This window comes from Schistocerca americana, chromosome X (assembly GCF_021461395.2).
Source record: "Schistocerca americana isolate TAMUIC-IGC-003095 chromosome X, iqSchAmer2.1, whole genome shotgun sequence".
NCBI classification, from domain to species: domain Eukaryota; kingdom Metazoa; phylum Arthropoda; class Insecta; order Orthoptera; family Acrididae; genus Schistocerca; species Schistocerca americana.
Genome location: NC_060130.1, coordinates 480412673 through 480436570, shown reverse-complemented (window position 1 = coordinate 480436570; position 23898 = coordinate 480412673). Strand labels below are relative to the sequence as shown.

The 23898-nt window shown below is 39.8% G+C and overlaps 1 protein-coding gene across 1 annotated transcript in view; it reads left to right on the top strand.

Moving 5' to 3' along the window:
• Nucleotides 1-23898, top strand: part of LOC124555792 (dehydrogenase/reductase SDR family member 7) — a 205340-nt gene that overhangs the window by 129506 nt on the left and 51936 nt on the right. The window contains exons 4-5 of the mRNA XM_047129853.1: nt 12529-12635; nt 22580-22819. Of these exons, the coding sequence (XP_046985809.1) occupies nt 12529-12635; nt 22580-22819 (347 nt within the window). The remainder of the gene's footprint in view (nt 1-12528; nt 12636-22579; nt 22820-23898) is intronic.

The following is a 23898-nucleotide window of genomic DNA, read 5'->3' as shown; positions in this document are numbered from 1 at the left end:
TATGTTTTGGTTCTTGTGCAATAAATAAATGAAAGTGTTCCCGAACTTTATGTACACCCTGTATTGTGGCCAGTGACCAAGTTGCCATTATCAAGTGTGGTGTGCTGATGAACTAATTGCTGAAGGGCTGGTGCAAGATTTGTGTCTCTCACCCACCCCCTGACCACATGGCACTCTCTCCATGATCCATAGCCACTCATGGACATGAGTCCATCATCTCCCCCTCCCCCCCCCCTCCTCCCCACCCCTCAACAAATCGCTCCATATTGGAGTAGTGCCCAGGAATGCGTGCTGCTGGCAGCATCTCTGCTGTTACACCGCCAGCTGCCATAGGTAGTTCACTGTGGGATATTTCCTTCCCCTTCTTAATTTAAGTGCAGATTCACATGCCCTACTAAGAATGTAGGCAATACCATGATTCACAGTGGTTCCCTTACTTGAATCTATAGATTCTTTTATGACACAGCCCCAGAAGTTAGATAAATGTGTCAGTCAGAACCGTAGTACTGTCACAATCAACAGTACATAGTTTGAAATGCAATATTCTGTGACTCTCCTGACATGTTGGGCTGCTGCAATGTGGTGTGCTGTTGGTATTCTCAGCAATGATCTTCAATAGTGTGCATTGTCTCACCTGTGTATGTCATACCACATCAGCAAGGGATCTGATAGACCACAGACTTCTGTAATCCAAGGTTGTCTGTGACACTACCAAGCATGTCCTGTGTTTTTGCTAGTGCGCAGAATACAGTCTTCACTTGATATTTCCAAAGAATTAGACTGTCATCAATCTCACAGCCAAGTAGCTGGATGAGGATGAGTTTTCAGTTCTTAAAAAGGACTTAATTTGGCACCTACTCTTAAATCTGTACCTATCATGGACATTATCAGTGCAATGGAACCACAGCTGCACAGTTTCCACATTAAGCACCAAAAATAGTATGTCGCAAAACTGTCGCACTCTCATGTAAACAAGACTTATAAAACTGAATATCTCTAGCAGGGAGAGGGCGAGCATACAGAAACAGAAGATCCACATATCCTGATATTACCAGTCAACAAAGGCTACACAACTGTGGTCCTTTATACCATGATTACACTGAAAAAATGTGGGGACTGCTTTAAGACAATGCATATTAGAAGATCGACACTGATCCTACCAAGAAAGTGGACAGGAAGACTATGGTGTTTGTCAAAGAATCCATCTTGCTGGACAAAGTTCTTAGGAACTTACAACAGAGAGTATAATATGTACAGTTCTTTATTGACAACAGCAACACACAAATATATACAGTGGTGACAAGCCAAGCACTGAAAATACACAAGAATGAGAGAGCATTAACCGAAGAATACAAGTCCAGGTCAAGTTCAGTCACATGCAGTGTCTGTTCTACAGTAACATGTAACTTCAATTCTGTGAATGGAGCCTTCACCTGGCACAGCTAAAGCACAAGAGAGTGAGGTCACACTGGTGGAATGCCACTGTAAACACTCGTTCGCAAGTGGCACTGCCATTGAGTGAAGCAGGCATCCTTGTATTGCCTTCTCGCAGGTGGTGCTTAATATGAACATTGCGGTTTTGAGTGCATCGCCACAGAGAACACTGGGTCCACTTTAGACATTACGTACTTCAAAAGGTTCACAAAGGTGGGGTGCCTTTATGCCCCATTGTTAGCAAAATTGGTGCTTTGACGTACTCACTAGCTAAATATGTAAAGGATATGCGTAGCCCACACATCACAAAATGTCCACATCATAATTGTAACTCCATTTATTTTGTTGGGCACCTTAAAAACTTTAAGCTTAAGGATTCTCTGATATCCTGTGAGCTTCAATATTGATTATCTTTTCACCAGTACCTTTAAAAGAATCCTAGGAACTTATTGGCCAGAAATTTGACATGGAAATGCTGACCTTCTAACAAGGAATAGACTCAGAGTGTGCACTTTCACCAGATTTTTCTAACTAGTATAAGGAACATTTCAAGGAGGAAACCCAATGGAAAACTACCTCTTTTTTTACATTGACCATACTTTCATCATATGGCCTCAATGGAAGAGAGAAGGTGAATTATTTCCTCTCACGTATCAATCCCCTACACCAGAGCATCTATTTTACCATAGAAGTCAATGTGCAAGGGGTGCTTCCAGGTTTTTTTCCCCCCATAGTAAGATGCACACCAATCACTACTTTCACACAAAAAGCTTCCTCTACCAGGTACAGAAGAACAGTATGCTCACAACATTAGTGTGGAGGGGTTGCACCCTCTCCAACAATGAGAGCTTCAACCAAGAACCTAAAAAATCTGAAGACAGTGTTTTGGAAGAACAGCTACACAGGGTGATGGATTTGGAGAGCCTTATGTCATACAGCAGCTGCACAAGCAATGAAAACAACAGAGGAACTCCAGGAGACTGTGGCCATTGCATGTATTCCATTTTGTGATTTATTATCTGGAAATATAAAACAAATTCTTTGGAAACACCATGTGCAGACTGTATTCTGTCTACCAGCTACAACACAGGTACCACTTGGTAGGGTCAAGGACAGTCTTGGACTGCGGAAGTGTGACTTCTATCAGATCCCCTGCCAGTGTGGCACAATATGTGCAGGTCTGACACTGCATACTGTTGAAGATTGTTGTTGAGAACACCAACGGCACACCAAATTTCAGTAGTGTAACAAGTTGGCAGTCACGGAACATTATCTATCAGGACAACATGCTACCAATCATGACAGTACTGATGTTCTGACACAGTGTATAACTTCTGCGACTGTGTCGTTAATGAATCTATTGAGATCTGAGTGAGGGAACCACCAAGCAATCATAATAGTTGCTACATCCTTAGTAAGGCTTGGAAACCTGTACTTAGTTAGGTTAAGAAGAGAGAGAAATAGCCCACAACAAACTGACTTTTGGGGCTCACAGAGCAACAGCAGACACACTGAAAACACATGTCTGTGGGCATGAACCTTGTATGGAGCAATGTGTCAGCAAGAGGAGGGGCGAAACAGATGCAGCACTCATGCCTACACCTGAGTGCGACTGCAGAGAGAGTGCCAGGTCGGAAGGATAGGGGCAGGGGAGGAGATACAAGCCCTGTGCCAGCTACTAGGCAATTAGTTCATCTCTGCACCTGATGATGGCAACATGGTCACTTGTCAAAATATTGTGCCTGTTGGACACACATCTGGCCATTCACCCATGATACATTTTGTCACATGCTAACAACTTTAGCAACTATTTATTTAACTGGCACATAAATGTCCCAAAGCACCTCAGCTTCACTGAATACCAACAGTATTTGTTGTCAGTAGAGAAACAGTAACAGCAGAATGGATCAAACAGAAGAACTCAGTGACTTCAAATGTGGTGTAATGATTTGATGTCGCCTTAATAACAAATCCATCAGCAACATTTTTGGATGGCACCTTAATAACAAATCCACCATAACATTTCAACCCTTCTAAATCTTCCCAAGTTGACTGTTGCTATTGTTAAGTGCAAATGTGAAGAAACAACCAAAGCTAAATTGAGACAAGGAAAACTTCATGTACGGACAAATATGGACCACTGAAAATTGCAGAGGGCTGTTGTGCAAAATCGCAGTTAATCACCTGAAAGAATCACTCATTTGTTCCAAAGTGCTATCAGCAGTCCAACTAGTGCAGTGTGTGTGTACAAAGGGAGTGTAGAAGAAGGGGGTATAATGGTCAAACAGCCCATGAGAAGTAACATATTTCTGTAGTCAGTGCTAAGCAATGTCAGTAGACAGTGGATGGCGGGAACTGAGTGATTTGGAGTGATGAATCACACTACATTCTGTGGCAGCCTGATGGGATGGTTTGGGTTTGGCGAATGCCTGGTGAACATTACTTGTCATAATGTGTGACAACAGTGAAGTACAGAAAAGATTGTGTTAGTGAATCAGAGTGTTTTTCATGGTTAGGGTGTGTTCCCCTTGTTGCACTTAAGGAAACACTAAATGTTAAACGATATGACAAATTTTACAGGATTGTGTACAGCATAAAGTAGAGAAGCATTTATGGGATGATGGCTGTCTGTATCAGCATGACAGTGCATCCTGTCATAAAGCAGCATCTTTAAGATAATGGTTTGTGGGCAGTAACATTCCTGAAATGGACTGCCCTGCCCAAGAGGCTTAACCTGCCACTGCACCAGACCCTAGCATCCAACATCATCACCTCCTCTGCTTTTGACTCTTGAGGAAGAATAGGCTACCATACCTCCACAGATATTCAGACACTCCACTGAAAGTGTCTAGCTTCTTGTTATGCTTCAGTATTCTCTGTAGTTGCAGTTCCCTTTACTTCCCTACTTTTTACGCTATATATATTCTGCCATCCACCCAACTTATGCAATACTCTTGTGCATCCCTACTCCACCACTGCTCCCAACCCCATGCCTCGTTGATCTATCTCTGCTATAGACCTAGATGCAAAACCTGTCCCATACATCTTCCCATTACCACTTACTACAGTCCAGTTGGAGATATCTCCTACCCCATCAAAGGCAGGACCATCTGCAAAAACAACCAAGCGCTACACCAACTTAGCAGCAACTGTACTGCATTTTATGTGGGTTATGACAACTAATAAACTGTCTGTCCACATTAACATGATGTGCTTCAATTTAATGACTGTTTCACAGTCTGTGCCCTCTGAATTCTTCCTACCAACACCAGCTCTTCTGAGCTGCGCAGTGGAAACTCTCCCTGCAACATATCCTTTGTTCCTGTTACCCTACGTGGCTTCGACCTTCACTAGTCCCTGTGCTCCACCTGCTTATTCCCTTCCTGCTCCCATTCTAGTACTGCACATGCCTTCTATCCGCCAGTGCACCTAATAGTCATTTCCCCTTCTCTATTGTTCTCCTCCTACCCCCTCCCCTCTTCCAGCACAGCCACCAGAGGCTGCACCTAGCAACCGTATCATGTCTCCACTTCCCTGCATGCTTCAACAGGCAGCACCAGTGTCTTCACCAACCCTTCCTCCCCCCTCTCCTCCACACCTCTTCTGTACCCCCACTGTTCATCCGAACTAGATTGCTGCTCACGTCAAATGCATTCGCAGTTGGCCCTTAGCACCCAAAGATGACAGGGACGATGTGTAGTACGAGTTGTGAGTGTGCATGAGTTTTCTCCTTCTGATGAAGGCGTTAGTCCAAAAGCTGTGCCTATCTGCAACACAGTGCATCCCGTATGTGGTGACTAGCAGTCCACACCTGTCATATTGTTCTTACAAAAAAAAAAAAAAAAAAAAAAAACTCACACACGCACACTCACCACACAAAACCACATCAAATTTCCTATTGCTAATGGTTTTCAACCTTTTTGAGTTTGTGGCTCCTCTCACCAACCATGTTGTTTCTGTGGCTCCCTGATGGGATACATTATAAAACCTGAAATAATTAATAAAAAAAAGTTACAAATAAAATACTACTCACCTCAGTGCTACACTTAGAGCTTACTTATTGTTACATAGTTTATCAGATCTTGGCACTAAATGAGATATAGCTACCCACATTTCCTTCTCAACAGAGTCTTGATCTGTACTTGATTTTAATGACAGCCACTACCAAAAACCTACTCTTGCAAAGATACGAGGTTGCGAAAAAATGAATACATTCACTATTTCCTTGTTCAAGCTTGGAAACTCTTTTTTCCGTACTGAATACCAAAATGTTGACAGTGTCATTGATGAAAACTTCATTTTTTGAAGAATCTAATGAATGTTCTATCAACTTTTCCTCTTCTGTAGTATTGAACACAGAAGGAGAATCATTACTGAAGGAATTTTGAACCCACAGAAACTAGTGACTCTTTCCAGGAAAGTATTTTTCAAAGTGAAGTTCAGATAAATGTCCTTCAAGCATAAAAAAATATCTGCAGTAAGGTCTATCTCATTGTAATTTATAAAACGCTGCAAACACGGAAAGTAGTCAATTTCTCCTCCATGATTCTGTTTCTCTTCGTACAAAGAAGCTACTTTTTGAAGGCTGAAACTTTGTCAATAAGCTGAGTGAAATTAGTTTCCCTTCCTTGAGGAGACTTATCAGTGTGTTTATACCACATAAGTATGTGACCTTTAAGAGAAAGTTAGTGTGTGAAAAGCGCTTAGCACTGATAAGAAGTCCGTTCTTATCTGGAAGAGGAAAATCATATGTAAGTTCAAAAACATGTGATATACAGTTCCCCTGGAAAGCCAATGAGTACTGTATAAAAATAAGAGAGATGTATCTTCAGTCCCCATATTGTGACACTTGTCTAAAAAAAATCTAGCTTTCTGAGGACAAGTTTTAATAAACTCCACCACATTTTGACAGTTTGCAGTACTTGATTCAGATCAACTCTTGAATGTTGTGAATGAAGAGCTTCTCTATGGAAAATGCAATGGGTACACATAATATCTGGAACTTTGTCATGGATAAGTGCTTGTAAACCAGTGTAATGTCACAACATGGGTCTCACACCATCAGCACACACACCAAAACAATGAACCCAGTTGATTTTCTGTCATGCAGTTGTCCACTACTTTGAACAAATCTTTGCCCGTCATACCTGCATTTATTTCCTTACAAAAAGATCATCTATCATCATAATCCGTCCGTCAAATTTTTTCTGTAATTTGTTCATGAAGATCCTCTCCTAAATCATGAATTCAATGACTAATTGTAGCATCAGATAAAGGAATGGGAAAGAATTGTCCCGCAGTGGACTCTCCAAGCATAGTGGACACCTTGTCAGTAGCACACGGTAGAATCAGTTCTTCTGCAGTCGTGGGCTTTCTTACATTTTGCTACTTGGTAAGCTGCATTGTATGACACTAGAAATGTTTTATGCTTAGAAGATGATGCCTTTTGTTCTTTCCTTTGACATTTGACTCAGTTTTCTAGAAAAATATTTTCTTGGCATGTTCTTATGAACACTTTCTAAATGATGCTTTAATTTGTTAGGTAGCATAAATTTAACAGAAAGTACTTTCAAACAGAAAAAACATTGTGGACGCTCTTCATTGTTTGCAAGGGACCACTTGAAACCAAAATCTAACTAGCTATAATTGTATTTTCCATACTTGCATTTCTTGTCATCATTACCACTTTCTTTGTTGTCCTCTACAAGTTCTGTATTTTTATTTCCACTTTATGAATTTAAAAACTTTGCCATGTTTTATCATCTTTATAACAAAGTCACCGTGTAATAAAAACGGTTTGAAAATACAAGTGGTAAGTGTAATGCACAATAGTTCAGCTTAGAGGTTATGACTGCTTACACGACATCTAAAGTCGAATTTCTCTGAGACTATCAGAAATGAAATTTCCCCCCACTGTCTTCCTTACCATTAACTATGAGACAAATTCATGGCACTCCAGGCAGTCACTGATGGCATACCAGGTGCCACGGTACACAGGTTGACTACCTGTGTACAGTAGTGCCAGAGATTAGCCTTCATCTACATACAGAAAAACATGGTAAGGGGCTTTAATTTGTAATGTGAATAGATATAATTATCAATAGATTCTGGTCAAGCTTCACTGCTCTCTGGAGTTGCAGCAGCTGTTTACTTTACTTCTTTTCGCACCAGGTTTCATGTATACCTGACCTGCACGTAGCTCCCATCGTTGCCATGAGATGTCACCCCAAGTAAATATGTAACTGATAACAATCCATATATTATACAATCATCATTACTATCATGTCAAGCCTGGTGGCCTAGTGGTAAACTGCATGCCTGGAAACTAAAAGGTCATGGATTTTTCTGTCTACCTTTCAAACTAGCATTCACCTCTCAGTGATATGGAGATCCCTCAGAAGTGACATGTAGTAGATCCCTCAGAAGAGACATGTGGATTGGACTCCTAGTTACTCTGTGTATCCCCTTTTTCAGCTGGATAACTGGGGTAGGTTAAGGTTAGGAACAAGCAAGTCACGGAAGTGATGTCCAATTGAAAGACTTACACCAGGTCATTGTGCCACACAATTTTTTTTTTAAATTATAAATTATATACACAAACCATCCTCATGAGTCAGTCCATCTATTTACGAAAACTGTATCAAAATCCATATAGTGATTGCAGAGATCAGCCTTCACACAGAGACAGACAAATGCAAAAGGAACTTTATTTAGTAATATTTATAGATACATACTTACAGTTGTCTGCAACTGGTGGTTTACTAGCCCCAGTTGTTGTAACCTTTAATTAACCTATAAATATACACTCCCTGCTCTTGTTCTTTTATGTGCTGATTATGCACTTGTATTCTGGTTTTCACTTAATTCACATATTTAATTGCTGTCAATTTTGTACTGGGATGGTGTTATCTGCATCTGCAGTATTTTAAATTGGGCTATTGACCTCTAGACGATTGAAGATTTTTATCACAATGGGACAAAGAATGTCTGGTCATCCACTGGTTAATGTTTTCAAAAAATTATGAAGTAAATGTGTACCCCTGAAGATGTGGTTCTAATGCCACAAAACTAGTTGGATCATAAATAAATATTTATCATACAGCTGATGCAGTCTTCTTCATTATGGGACATATTCAATCTCCGTTTTCCCATTTTATATATCTGTTGGTATGTTTTTGTTTATATTTTCTCATTTTTATGTCTGGTCATGACTGCAAAGTTGAAATTGGTTATCAATTTTAATAGATTAGCATGTGATCAAGACAACAACTTTTATAATCTAGTGAGACAGTATTGTTGCTCTGTACTTACCTTCAAAAGGCGAAATATTTACTACTGTGAATAAACACATATCAAAGTACACATACCACCCTTTTATACGTTTACGTTTGTCTATTGACCATACTAAATATTTCACTTCTGTTGCATATTATACCCCCAGAAGACATGCTTCATAACAGTACTACATTTGTTAGGTGGCTGCAGAGCATTATGTAATAGGAGTTCACCAATAACTTGGCAGAATGTTTTTCCCCATTATTTCTGAAATTATTCATTTTATAAATTTAAATACAAACAAACTTGCTACTTCTGCAATTATACAACACAGAATACACCCATCACAGTAAATGACTACCTTTGTCTCTATGGTTTAACTTTGCTGGCTACTGGCACTGATTGCAATGCTAATGGCCACACCAGATATTTCTGGTATGGGAGGGTCTCTAACTGCACCTACTCAGCGTTTTGAGTCTAACAGAGCTGCTGTTAATATTAATAAGTAGCTTAACCTGTAACTTTGCCATGCAGGCTCAGGAAGTATAAGGGGTGTTCAATAAAAGATACAACACATATTTTTCCCAGCCAGTTTTGGGACATCATGGAATGTTCCCACTTCAGCTCCTATAGTTTCATGAAGTTCCTATAGGTGGTGGCACTATACGTAGCCTTCAAAATGTCGCTTGTAGTGGAGAAGCTTCCAAGGAGAGAGCTGTCACTGAGTTTCTTTTGGCAGATAACTAGAGCATCACAGTTATTCATAAACCCGTATAGAATATCTACAGAGACTTTGCAGTGAACAAAAGTATGGTGAGTCATTGGGCGAGGCATTTGTGATCATCACAACAAGGTCATGCAAACCTGTCTGATGATGTCCTCGATGGTGTGTGTTCATCGGAGGTGAGGGTATCATCTGGAGTGCCCCGGGGAAGTGTGATACGTCCGCTGTTATTTTCTATCTACATAAATGATCTTTTGGATAGGGTGGGTAGCAATGTGCGGCTGTTTGCTGATGATGCTGTCATGTACGGGAAGGTGTCATCGTTGAGTGACTGTAGGAGGATACAAGATGACTTGGACAGGATTTGTGATTGGTGTAAAGAATGTCAGCTAACTCTAAATATAGATAAATGTAAATTAATGCAGATGAATAGGAAAAAGAATCCTGTAATGTTTGAACACTCCTGCATCAAATGGAGATTATGCTGAAAAATAGGATTTTGTAGCTGAAAGAGTGGGGAATAATATGGTGTATTGGAATCCTGAATAAAACCAACCTGGTTCAAATGGCTCTGAGCAGTATGGGACTTAACATCTCTGGTCATCAGTCCCCTAGAACTTAGAACTACTTAAACCTAACTAACCTAAGGACATGACACACATCCATGCCCGAGGCAGGATTCGAACCTGCGACCGTAGCAGTCACGCGGTTCCGGACTGAGCGCCTAGAACCGCGAGACCACCGCGGCCGGCAAAAACCAACCTGCTTTCAGAAAAAAATGCATTGCATTACTTATTGAATGCCTCTTGTAGCACTGTATTGCAGGTTGTGAACTACATGACATCACGGTAAATGGCGAAGTTGTCTTCCAGATAACAGTTTCATAAATGCCTACACATGAGGGAAAGTCATGAAGATTTAATTGTTACCTTGAAAAAATAATGTTACATAATTCATACTTGACTTGCAGATAAAGATCTGCAGTCCTGGTAAACACCGAAATCCCTTCATCGCATTACCACTGCATGCCAATACAGCAATGAAAACAAAATGGTGAAACTGATTGATAAAATAGAGTATGATGCAGTAATTCATTTTCTGCTTTTGAAGTGGAATAACTCTGCAGAAATCCATGCTGAGTTGGTGGAAATGCAGAGCAACAATTCACTTTCATTTGACACAGTGGTTAGGTGGTGCAGACACTTCCAGTCTGTTCAAACAAATCTGAATGATGAGATACAAAGTGACAGACCATTTGTCTGATATGAGCCAGTAATTGCAAGCAAAGAGAAGTAGAGGCCCTGATGCTCAAAGACTGGCATATCACAGTGAGGTAATGGTGGAAAAAGTGAAAGTCAGTCATGGATCAGTTTTCAGTACCTTGCATGAACATGATGGAGGTTCTTGTTTGGTTCTGCAACTGCTCGTACCCATTCAAAAATTCCATTGAACTAAGTCAGCAGCAAAAATGGTCCAGCTGTGTCAGTCCAGTCTAGATAACTTTTTAGCCACCTAATCACCATGGGTCCACAGCTCGTGATCTCACAGTAGTGTTCTCGCTTCCTCAGCACGGGGTCCCGGGTTCAATTCCCAGCGGGGTCAGGGATTTTCACCTGCCTGAAGATGACTGGATGTTGTATCGTCTTCATCATCATCATCATCATCATCCATGTGCATTACGGTCAGAGGAAGGCAACGGAAAACCACCTCCTTCAGGACCGTACCTAGTATGGGGGTGCAGGCCTCCCACATCGTTCCTCTATGCTCTGTCAAGAAGTGTGGGACTTCATTTCCATTTCCAATCACCATGGATAAATGCTGGGTGTTTCACTATGACCCCAAAACAAAGAATCAGTATAAGCACTTGAAACATGTGGATTCACCCCTGCCAAAGAAGGTAGAAGATTCAGCCATAATCGGACAAGGATATGTTGAGTGTTTTTTGGAACTGTCATGGCGTGTTGCTAACAGATTATGCTTCTAAAGGGGTAAACTATCTCAGGAGCATACTACCAAAATCTCTTGATCAGGTTACAAGAGGCAATCAAGACAAAGTGTTGCTACAGGCAACTCAGGAGAGTGCTTTTTCTCCATGAGAATACATCATCTCATTCTGTGCAGGACAGTCTGCTTTCTTGAGCTTCCATGTTTTACATCACCCCCTATATTCTACTGACATGGTACCCAGAGACTTCTTCCACTTTCTTCTAATGAAGAAACCATTGTGTGGTTGGCTTTTCTAGAATTATGTTAAGGTGATTTTTGAGATGCAGATTTGTTCGATTGAGCTCCCCAGTAAGCCATCCATCATGGGGAAAAAATGTTGAATGATATATATATGTACAGGAGGACTAAATCCATCAACAAGAGGCAATTATTTAAACTTTAATTCTATCCCTCATAGCAGAGACATCACTGGTTCAATTAAGGTAACTTTGATGTACAAACCTGTGATCCAGAGCCTAGAGCAATCATTCTCTCTGTTATTTGTATCCTATTCTCTGTATGATCTCATAGTGAATATTTATTTAAAAACCTAGTTTTGTTGCATTAATTTTGTTCTCTTCAGCTACTGCTAGTTTTGGTTAATGGTAAGCAGTTGACCTTATCATGTCCTGTTTTCAGTTCTTTATTTCATGTATTAATTTGCTATTTTTTATTAGTCTATTATCTAGATACAAGAACAGACCAAATGTTGCAGATGAATTGGCTGAATACAGCATACAATATTTTAAAGTAATTTCAGATGTGTTAGTATAACTAAACATTATCATGTCCTACATACAGTATTTACCAATTTCTGATGAAATCCCACTTCAGAATGTTATGTCCATAATTTATTATCTGTATTTTGTTCAGTCTATATTGGCCAATGTGAACTGGCTGCTATTGTTGTATTTTTCACATGTATTGATTTTGAGGATTTCTTACTCTGTCCTTGCAAAAACTAATTTTATTGTCTTTGCAATGGAACATAACTGAAATCTAAAAATTATCAGGTAGTGTAGAGGCTTTGTAACATACTTTAAATAAGTAGTTTACAGAAAGCTAGAAAAGCGTTGTGCAAAATGCCAATATAGATGCACATGTTACAGAGTGGGGAAATCTTAATCCACATGATGTACTGGTTCTCCCTTTTGATGTCACTGCAGTGAACACACATGATGATACTTTCAGTAAGGTTATCCATCACTTCGGTAAGGTATGTAATCTTCTGATACAGCTAAAATAGTATTTCTTTCTAAACAAACAATGAAATTATATAGTTTTCTCTTCTAATAGAAGACAAAAAAATCTTCATCTTTTACTTGGAATTTTTTAATTGTGTTCTGGTGGCAGTCATAGAATCGTGTCTATGGTTTTCAATTACTCATTTATCTCCTCTGTTCTGTGACTTCCGTAAATCACTTCAGGCAAATGCCAGGATGGTTCCTTTGGAAGGGCACGGCTGACTTCCTTCCCCATTCTTCCCTGATCCAGTGGGACTGTTGATCTTGCTGTTTGGTCCCATCCACCCTATCCCCCATCCCCCACAAAAATCAACCAACCAACCTACCTATCTACTCTGTACTGAACTTCGTTATTAAGAATGAAATGATTATATTGGGGGTCAATCAATGTCTTCTTTTGGGACAATAGACACAAATATTTTAAAAAAATGATGTGATTTACAAAATGTTAGAACATATGTGCTACATCACGATTCCAATTCAATTTTGGCCCCATTAACGAAATGTCACACATACATTTATCAAGTGACAACTGAAATACATAATTGTACTTATGCAAGCACTATAAAATGTTGTTATATTATTACATGTACAGATACAGCCAGAATTACGATTTTATTCATAGCTGTTATTTTCTCAGCAACTGCAATATGGCATATATTTCAGAATAAAATTCAGTTGTCAGTTGCACAGTTATTTTTACTTTGCTGCACTGGTTTTGACAGATTAATCTGTCATCTTCAGAAGCCTACAAAATTTGGGGTAATATAAATCGCAAGTAAATTGCCATGTGTATTTATGTAAAGTATAAGGAGTATATTACAGAAATTTAATAATCATGTGTTCCATGGATCCGTTTGCATGATAGACCATAATGATGTGAAATAAGTCATTTTACATTCACATCACAAATTAATTTGTACATAAGGTTACATTCTGAACATTTGTAAGTTGTTGTTGTTGTTGTTGTTGAGGTTACATTCTGAACATTTCTAAGGTTAATTATAACCACAGATTAATAATTTACAGTAAATGTATCACATTTATGTGCATATGCTTCTTTCACACTTGATCAACCATCTGTGCTTGAGGTCCTAATACCTTCTGCTATTGCTACTGAACTTAAAGTATATGTTGTTGTTGTTGTTGTTGTTGTGGTCTTTGGTCTTCAGTCCTGAGACTAGTTCGATGCAGCTCTCCATGCTACTCTATCTGTGCAAGCTTCTTCATCTCCCAGTACCTACTGCAGCCTACATCCTTCTGAATCTGCTTAGTGTATTCATCTCTTGGTCTCCCTCTACGATTTTTACCCTCCACACTGCCCTCCAATACTAAATTGGTGATCCCTTGATGCCTCAGAACATGTCGTACCAACCGGTCCCTCTTCTCCCCAATTCTATTCAATACCTCCTCATTAGTTATGTGATCTACCCATCTAATCTTCAACATTCTTCTGTAGCACCACATTTTGAAAGCTTCTATTCTCTTCTTGTCCAAACTATTTATCGTCCATGTTTCACTTCCATACATGGCTACACTCCATACAAATACTTTCAGAAACGACTTCCTGACACTTAAATCTATACTCGATGTTAACAAATTTCTCTTCTTCAGAAACGCTTTCCTTGTCATTACCAATCTAGATTTTATATCCTCTCTACTTCGACCATCATCAGTTATTTTGCCCCACAAATAGCAAAGCTCCTTTACTACTTTAAGTGTCTCATTTCCTAATCTAATTCCCTCAGCATCACCCGACTTAATTCGACTACATTCCATTATCCTCGTTTTGCTTTTGTTGATGTTCATCTTATATCCTCCTTTGAAGACACTATCCATTCCGTTCAACTGGTCTTCCAAGTCCTTTGCTGTCTCTGACAGAATTACAATGTCATCGGCGAACCTCAAAGTTTTTATTTCTTCTCTATGGACTTTAATACCTAAACCAAATTTTTCTTTTGTTTCCTCCACTGCTTGCTCAATATACAGATTGAATAACATCGGGGAGAGGCTAAAACCCTGTCTCTCTCCCTTCCCAACCACTGCTTCCCTTTCATGTCTCTCGACTCTTATAACTGCCATCTGGTTTCTGTACAAATTGTAAATAGCCTTTCGCTCCCGGTATTTCACCCCTGCCACCTTCACAATTTGAAAGAGAGTATTCCAGTCAACATTGTCAAAAGTTTTCTCTAAGTCTACAAATGCTAGATACGTAGGTTTGCCTTTCCTTAATCTAGGTAAGTCGTAGGGTCAGTATAGCCTCATGTGTTCCGATATTTCTACGGAATCTAAACTGATCTTCCCCGAGGTCGGCTTCTACCAGTTTTTCCATTCATCTGTAAAGAATTTATATTAGTATTTTGCAGCCATGACTTATTAAACTGATAGTTCGGTAATTTTCACATCTGTCAACACCTGCTGTCTTTGAGATTGAAATTATTATATTTTTCTTGAAGTCTGAGGGTATTTCACCTGTCTCATACATCTTTAACCCTATATTCACCTGACCAAAAGTCTTGGTCCTCCTGCCACCAAACTTCACTAATTCCCACTATATCTAACTTTAACCTATCCATTTCCCTTTTTAATTTCCTAACCTACCTGCCCAATTGAGAGATCTGACATTCCACACTCCGATCTGTAGAACGCCAGTTTTCTTTCTCCTGATAACGACGTCCTCCTGAGTACTCCCTTCCCAGAGATCTGAATGGGGGACTATTTTACCTCCGGAATATTTTACCCAAGAGGATGCCATCATCATTTAACCATACAGTAAAGCTGCATGCCCTCGGGAAAAATTACGGCTGTAGTTTCCCCTTGATTTCAGCCGTTCGCGGTACCAGCACAGCAAGGCCGTTTTGGTTAGTGTTACAAGGCCAGATCAGTCAATCATCCAGACTGTTGCCCGTGCAACTACTGAAAAGGCTGCTGCCCCTCTTCAGGAACCACACGTTTGTCTGGCCTCTCAACAGATACCCCTCTGTTGTGCTTGCATCTACGGTACGGCTATCTGTATCACTGAGGCACGCAAGCCTCCCCACCAACGGCAAGGTCCATGGCTCATGGGGGGGGGGGGGGGGGTTAAAGTATATAGCTGTCAAAAATGGGCATCAAGCCAGCCTTGTACAAAGACTTTATAAAAATAAAACCAATAAAAATATTAATCCCTGATACTCTACAAAAATAGCTTTACTGTTAAAAAATACTGTTAAGAAGTACTCTACAGTCTAGGTGACTTTTTATATCATATAGCTAATTTGTTAAAAAAATATGAGTTCTCTGCACCCTTCACCACCAGTAATGTAACCAAATACATAATGATAAGTCACCAACAGATGAATTTCTCAAATCTGGTGTATATAAAATTCATTGTAATATATGGCTGAGTTTTTATGTATGACAGACTGGGAGGGCATTGAAGATATGTTTATGTGACCTTCTGCTCAACAAAGACAGTGAAAATTTATTTAAGTTGACTTTTGCACAATATCTCAAAATCAAGAAATGCACTCTTCCTTCTCCATCTTTCTTTAACATGGAAATTTTGCTTACAGTTGACAGGACTACAAAATGAACCTTATGCAAGAGTTTCAAACATATAAATATTCCTTCCAAAAATCAAAATATTTATTAAATTATCGGGTTGCATTGAAAAATGCACTATTTCAACTGTATAGCATCTCTTACAAAATAGTGAAAATTAGCCCATTCTTTGAGGATATTAATGTTAGCAATAATAGCTGATGTGGAACTATGTGAAATATCTTTCTAGTTGTACTTTTTGTATGCTTTTTTATGTGTTCCTTGCTGCTAGCACAGCAACTTGACTTTGTCTGCTGGCGTAAGCTGTTGCCACACGCCGGTCAGCAAAGAGGTTGCGAGAAGATCGACAATAGGCACAGGAGCAAGCGCATCTATCAGGAGAGAGGCCAAAGACAGACTTGCAGGCAACCCGCCGCCAATGCCCTCTGGACTGCAAGTATTTAGATCACTGCCGTGGACCGGAGGGTCCAGTCAGTGCCAGTCCGTCACAGACAGTCAGCCCATTCGCAGTCGGTGAGAGTCACAGTTTCTAGCTCAGAGTCAGTCAGTACCTAGTGACCATAGTAGAGTACATAGTGGGACTTGTCCTTCACAAGCAGTGATGCTAATGTGGACTATTAGAGAAAAGCTTGTACTATGAAACATGGACTAGCTTGAGATAAGTAGCTTTCTGTCCTAGTAATAAATAAAGAACACTAATAATACATGTGTGCAGTTTGCGTGGTAGAACGAGGATACTGGCCACCAAACAACATCCTCTTCTTGCTTCCTCTGGTATAAGACTCTACAGTGACAATGAGATGACACTAAACATTTTACATAAATGTGATACAGTTACAGTACATTATCCATCTTTGGTTATAATTGTCAAATACAATATGTGGGGACTTTGTAAATTGAAATATCGTCAGTATCATATAGGTTCACTAGCTCTGCAAAACAGTTGTCAAAATCACATTCTTCATTAAAAACAGTCAGAATCATTTATTAATTTTCAGTTTATGCTACAATGAACAAGTTTGTAATAGCTTTCACATGATTTATTTTTCCTACAATAGTCAGCAACTTCATATAATTTTTCAGTGTTAATTAGACAGTGGAAACCCCAGGTTGCAATATCAACAAAAGGAGAAGGGTGACACGTTGAACTGCACATAGGACACACACACACACACACACACACACACACACACACACACAAATGACCGCTATCTCAGGCTGCTCAGGCCAGACTGAAACTGAAAAAAGCCTTGAACTGGAACAATAATTCATTGTGGAGTGGGGAAGGGGGAGGTATAGTAGGGTACGGGTGGGGGAAGAGGAAACAGTGCTGCCTTGCAGAGAGTGCAGGTGCTTGAGGTGGCAGACAAGGCTACCACATGCAGTGTCAGGAGGCTGTGGGGGAGGGAGGGAAGGGAAAAAAGGGAGCAGAATGGAAAGGAGAAGAGAAGGGGAAACAATGAGTGGGTTTATTGGCAGAGGGCTGTGGGGCTGTGCACAATGATTGTGGGGACATGAGTTGTGAGGAGTTGATAGGACAGAGGGGCCAGAAATTGTTGGGAGGAGGGTGTGGGGATAGTAGGTTACTGTAGGTTGAGGCCTGCATGCCCCACCAGGCAGTACTGTTTCCTCTTCCCCCACCCATACCCTGCTAGCCATCCCTCTTCCTCACTCCACTATGTATTGTTTTCGTAAATTGGATCACTGCTAGAATACCTGTTTGAAAGATATGGGAAGGATTTGGGAAGAATGTTCCTTACTTATGGGCATGATGTTTGGTAGTTAAAGCTAGTTAAGTCTGGAGTGATAAAGCAAATATAACAATGAAAATAATAAATTATTGATAATATAATATAAATGGATAGATAAAAAAAATTTACTCACCAAGTATGGCAGGGAGAACGTACACACAAAAGGATTTAACTTTTACAAGCTTTCGGGTCCAGTGGCTCCACATCCTGGCCGAAGAGTTGAAGAGGAAGGAAGAGGAGTGAAGGAAAAGGACTGGAAAGGTGTAGGGAAAGGGGTACAATTCAGAAAAGTCACCTAGAGCCCCAGGTCAGGGAAGACTTACTGGACAGACTTTCCTTCTCATTCCATGCAGTGTCTCCCCGGACCCAGGGTTCTAGGTGAGTTTTCTGAATTGTACCCCTTTCCCTACATCTCTCCAGTCCTTTCCCTTCACCCCTCTTCCTTCCTCTTCAACTATTCTGCCAGAAGATGGAGCCACTGGCACCAAAAGCTTGTAAAAGTTAAATCCATTTGTGTGTGTATTCCCTTGCCGCCACTCGGTGAGTAGATTTTTTTATCTATCCATTTATATTATGTGATCAAGTAAATAATATGGAGTGATGAAAGTATGGCAGCTTTTGGAACGTTTCCTACAGTGCACTGCTTGTAAAATTGAATCCATGTTGTGTGGATGTAACAATTAAACAGCAACCTGTAAGTTGCTTTTTTTTTTTTTAAATCAACTGTTTAAATAGTGAGAGTAGTAAGTAAGTACTCAAAACTGCAAGGGCAGGTTGTGAGTCACGTATGGATAACTCAGAGGACCTTACTGCAAATGCAAAGACCCTGATCCAAGTCTCGGTCCATCACACAGATTTATACAGTCAGAAAGTTGCATACCATGAGAAATATCACCCACTAAGTGAACATTTTGTGTGTGTATTTTTATGTCAGAGAGATATTAAAAATAAGACACATTCAACAACACTGATTACCGTTGATAATACAACAAGCGGACTTGTACAGCTGTATCACAGTCTGATTTTATTATCTTGGTAATGGGCCACCTATCAGTATAGGCTCTACATGTATTCCATATCTTTAAACTAAATTAAATTTGTTCACTCAGTAAATGTCAGTAAACCATACTGCTCATGACTGAGTGCTTTACCTTTTAAATATCCTTCATGTCTGCCTGACATATTTTCTTTCTCTGATGATGTTTCTCAAAGGAGAAATTTAACTTTTGTTACCCCTTGCCATTGGTGGGGAGGCTTGCGTGCCTCAGCAATACAGATAGCCGTACCGTAGGTGCAACCACAACAGAGGGGTATCTGTTGAGAGGCCAGACAAATGTGTGATTCCTGAAGAGGGGCAGCAGCCTTTTCAGTAGTTGCACGGGCAACAGTCTGGATGATTGACTGATCTGGCCTTGTAGCACTAACCAAAACAGCCTTGCTGTGCTGGTACTGCAAACAGCTGAAAGCAAGGGAAACTACATCCATAATTTTTCACGAGGGCATGCAGCTTTACTGTATGGTTAAATGATGATGGCATCCTCTTCGGTAAAATATTCCGGAGGTAAAATAGTCCCCCATTCGGATCTCCAGGCGGGGACTACTTAGGAGGATGTTGTTATCAGGAGAAAGAAAACTGGTGTTCTACGGTGGAATGTCAGATCCCTTAATTGGGCAGGTAAGTTAGAAAATTTAAAAAGGGAAATGGATGGGTTAAAGTTAGATATAGTGGGAATTAGTGAAGTTCGGTGGCAGGAGGAACAAGACTTTTGGTCAGGTGAATACAGGGTTATAAATACAAAATCAAATAGGGGTAATGCAGGAGTAGGTTTAATAATAAATAAAAAAAATAGGAGTGCGGGTAAATTACTACAAACAGCATAGTGAACACATTATTGTGCCCAAGATAGAAACGGAGCCCACGCCTACCACAGTAGTACAAGTTTATATGTCAACTAGCTCCACAGATGACAAAGAGATTGATGAAATGTATGATGAGATAAAAGAAATTATTCAGGTAGTGAAAGGAGACAAAAATTTAATAGTCATGGGTGACTGGAATTCGCTAGTAGGAAAAGGAAGAGAAGGAATTGTAGTAGGTGAATATGGAAAGGGAGTAAGGAATGAAAGAGGGAGCCGCCTGGAAGAATTTTGCACAGAGCACAACTTAATCATAGCTAACACTTGATTCAAGAATCATAAAAGAAGGTTGTATACATGGAAGAAGCCTGGAGATACTGAAAGGTCTCAGATAGATTATTCAATGGTAAGACAGAGATTCAGGAACCAGGTTTTAAATTGTAAGGCATTTCCAGGTGCAGGTGTGGACTCTGACCACAATCTATTGGTTATGAACTGTAGATTAAAACTGAAGAAACTGCAAAAAGGTGGGAATTTAAGGAGATGGGACCTGGATAAACTGACTAAACCAGAGGTTGTACAGAGTTTCAGGGAGAGCATAAGGGAACAATTGACAGCAATGGGGGAAGGAAATACAGTAGAACAACAATGAGTAGCTTTGAGGGATGAAGTAGTGAAGGCAGCAGAGGATCAAGTAGGTAAAAAGACGAGGGCTAGTAGAAATCCTTGGGTGACAGAAGAAATATTGAATTGAATTTATGAAAGGAGAAAATATAAAAATGCAGTAAATGAAGCAGGCAAAAAGGAATACAAACATCTCAAAAATGAGATCGACAGGAAGTGCAAAATTGCTAAGCAGGGATGGCTAGAGGACAAATGTAAGGATGTAGAGGCTTATCTCACTAGGGGTAAGATAGATACTGCGTATAGGAAAATTAAAGAGACCTTTGGAGAAAAGAGAACCACTTGTATGAATATCAGGAGCTCAGATGGAAACCCAGTTCTAAGCAAAGAAGGGAAAGCAGAAAGGTGGAAGGAGTATATAGAAGGTGTATACAAGGGCGATGTACTTGAGGACAATATCATGGAAATGGAAGAGGATGTAGATGAAGATGAAATGGGAGATATGATACTGCGTGAAGAGTTTGACAGAGCACTGAAAGACCTAAGATGTAACATGGCCGTGGGAGTAGACAACATTCCACTGGAACTACTGACAGCATTGGGAGAGCCAGTCCCGACAAAACTCTACCATATAGTAAGCAAGATTTATGAGACAGGCGAAATAACCTCAGACTTCAAGAAAAATATAAGAATTCCAATCCCAAAGAATGCAAGTGTTGACAGATGTGAAAATTACCGAACTATCAGTTTAATAAGCCATTGCTGTAGAATACTAACACGGATTCTTTACAGACTAATGGAAAAACTGGTAGAAGCCGACCTCTGGGAAGATCAGTTTGGATTCCATAGAAATGTTGGAACATGTGAGGCAATACTGACCCAATGACTTATCTTAGAAAATAGATTAAAGAAAGGCAAACCTACGTTTCTAGCATTTGTAGACTTAGAGAAAACTTTGGACAGTGTTGACTGGAATACTCTTTTTCAAATTCTGAAGGTTGCAGGGGTAAAATACAGGGAGCGAAAGGCTATTTACAGTTGTACAGAAACCAGATGGCAGTTATAAGAGTTGAGGGGCAGGAAAGGGAAGCAGTGGTTGGGAAGGGAGTGAGACAGTGTTGTAGCCTATCCCTGATGCTATTCAATCTGTATATTGATCAAGCAGTAAAGGAAACAAAAGAAAAATTCGGAGTAGATATTAAAATCCATGGAGAAGAAATAAAAACTTTGAGGTTCGCCGATGACATTGTAATTCTGTCAGAGACAGCAAAGGACTTGGAAGAGCAGTTGAACAGAATGGACAGTGTCTTCAAAGGAGGATATAAGATGAACATCAACAAAAGCAAAACGAGGATAATGGAATGTAGTCGAATTAAATCGGGTGATGCTGAGGGAATTAGATTAGGAAATGAGCCACTTAACATAGTAAAGGAGTTTTGCTATTTGTGGAGCAAAATAACTGATGATGGTCAAAGTAGAGAGGATATAAAATCTAGATTGGTAATGGCAAGGAAAGCGTTTCTGAAGAAGAGAAATTTGTTAACATCGAGTATAGATTTAAGTGTCAGGAAGTCGTTTCTGAAAGTATTTGTATGAAGTGTAGCCATGTATGGAAGTGAAACATGGACGACAAATAGTTTGGACAAGAAGAGAATAGAAGCTTTCGAAATGTGGCGCTACAGAAGAACGCTGAAGATTAGATGGGTAGATCACATAACTAATGAGGAGGTATTGAATAGAATTGGGGAGAAGAGGAGTTTGTGGCACAACTTGACAAGAAGAAGGGACCGGTTGGTACGGCATGTTCTGAGCCTACAAGGGATCACAAATTTAGCATTTGAGGGCAGCATGAAGGGTAAAAATCGTAGAGGGAGACCAAGAGATGAATACACTAAGCAGATTCAGAAGGCTGTAGGTTGCAGTAGGTACTGGGGGATGAAGAAGCTTGCACAGATAGAGTAGCATGGAGAGCTGCATCAAACCAGTCTCGTGACTGAAGACCACAACAACAACAACAACAACAACAACAACCACCCCCTTTGCCCTTGTTTTGCTTTTCTAACACTTAATGTAGTGCTGTGGTTCATTTATTGTTGTAAGTCATTGCAGAAAATTTTCACATATTCTTCCATCTTTTTCAGCTGGATATTCTTGTGAACAATGCTGGTAGATCACAGAGAGCAATTTGGGAAGACATTGATCTGGAAGTGGATAAAGCTGTATTTGACATTAATGTATTTTCAATAATCTCCCTGTCACGTATTGCAGTGAAATATTTTCTGAAGAGAGGGGAAGGACACATAGCTGTAACTTCAAGTACTGCTGGAGTGTTTGGTGTACCATTTTCAGGATCATACACTGCATCAAAGCATGCTTTACATGTAAGTATTTTTGGCCAATCAGTGTGCTCACATTGTAGCTGGAGTTTTGGGAAATGGCTCTCCATAAAGTAACTGCATAGCATATTGTCAGGCCATGACTTTAATTTGGTTAGCTATTGTCTTATTATTTTAATTCTGCTTTCACTTTAAGTATATGTTTCTGGAGTGTGCTGGTATAAATTGTTTGGATTTGCATTATGGAATTTCTGTGTTTTAACACTAAAAGAAGTTCACAGCACAAAAATGATGCAGGAGGTTCTTTGAACAGTTCTTTTAATTCTCATAATGTATGCCAATCTTAACCTTAAGATGCCCAGTATAGTCTCTCATCTGTTCAGTTAACTAAGTTTGGAACAGAACTGTTCCATCCCTTTTTATGAATGAGCAAGATGGGGCAATGGTAAGATATTAGACTTGCATTTGCCAGGATGATGGCCAAGTTACCATCTAAGCACCCACATTTACGTTTTATGTGGTTTCCGTAATTTACTCAAGGCAGATGGCAGGGTAATTTCTTTGAAAAGTTCATGGCTGATAATTTTCGCAGTTGGGGCCTGGACCCTGTCTGTAAAGGTTGCATTGTCAACAGGATATTAAATCATCATCTTGCTTTCCTCCTTTTCTCAGGCAGTTGCCTATGTAGCAATATTTGTTATACCCCTGCTCTGTCTCTATTGAAGTCGCTATAAATTTGTACAGTGTGTCAGTGTTAACTGAGTCAGTATGGTTTTCTTAATTCATTGAACAGTTGTATCCCATAGTACACTTTGTAAATCAAAGGTTTTGTTAGAATCTTAAATTTACAACGTAATAAATGATCAACAGTAGTTGCAATCTGCACATAATTAAGTACCATAGTGAAACGTCCTGGCATACTTGGTCTGTAGAATCCTTGTTTAAATGATGTGAATTATATCACTTTCCCATTTTGACTGCCATTGGATGAGTTGAAATATCTATTTATTTGCATACATTTTTGTGCAGTTTAGGCCATGTAGTCATTGTCATATAACTGTCTGAAATATATATCAGGAGAGACCTAGTTAACAACAATTGGTTTTTTAGTTGAAAGGGTACAA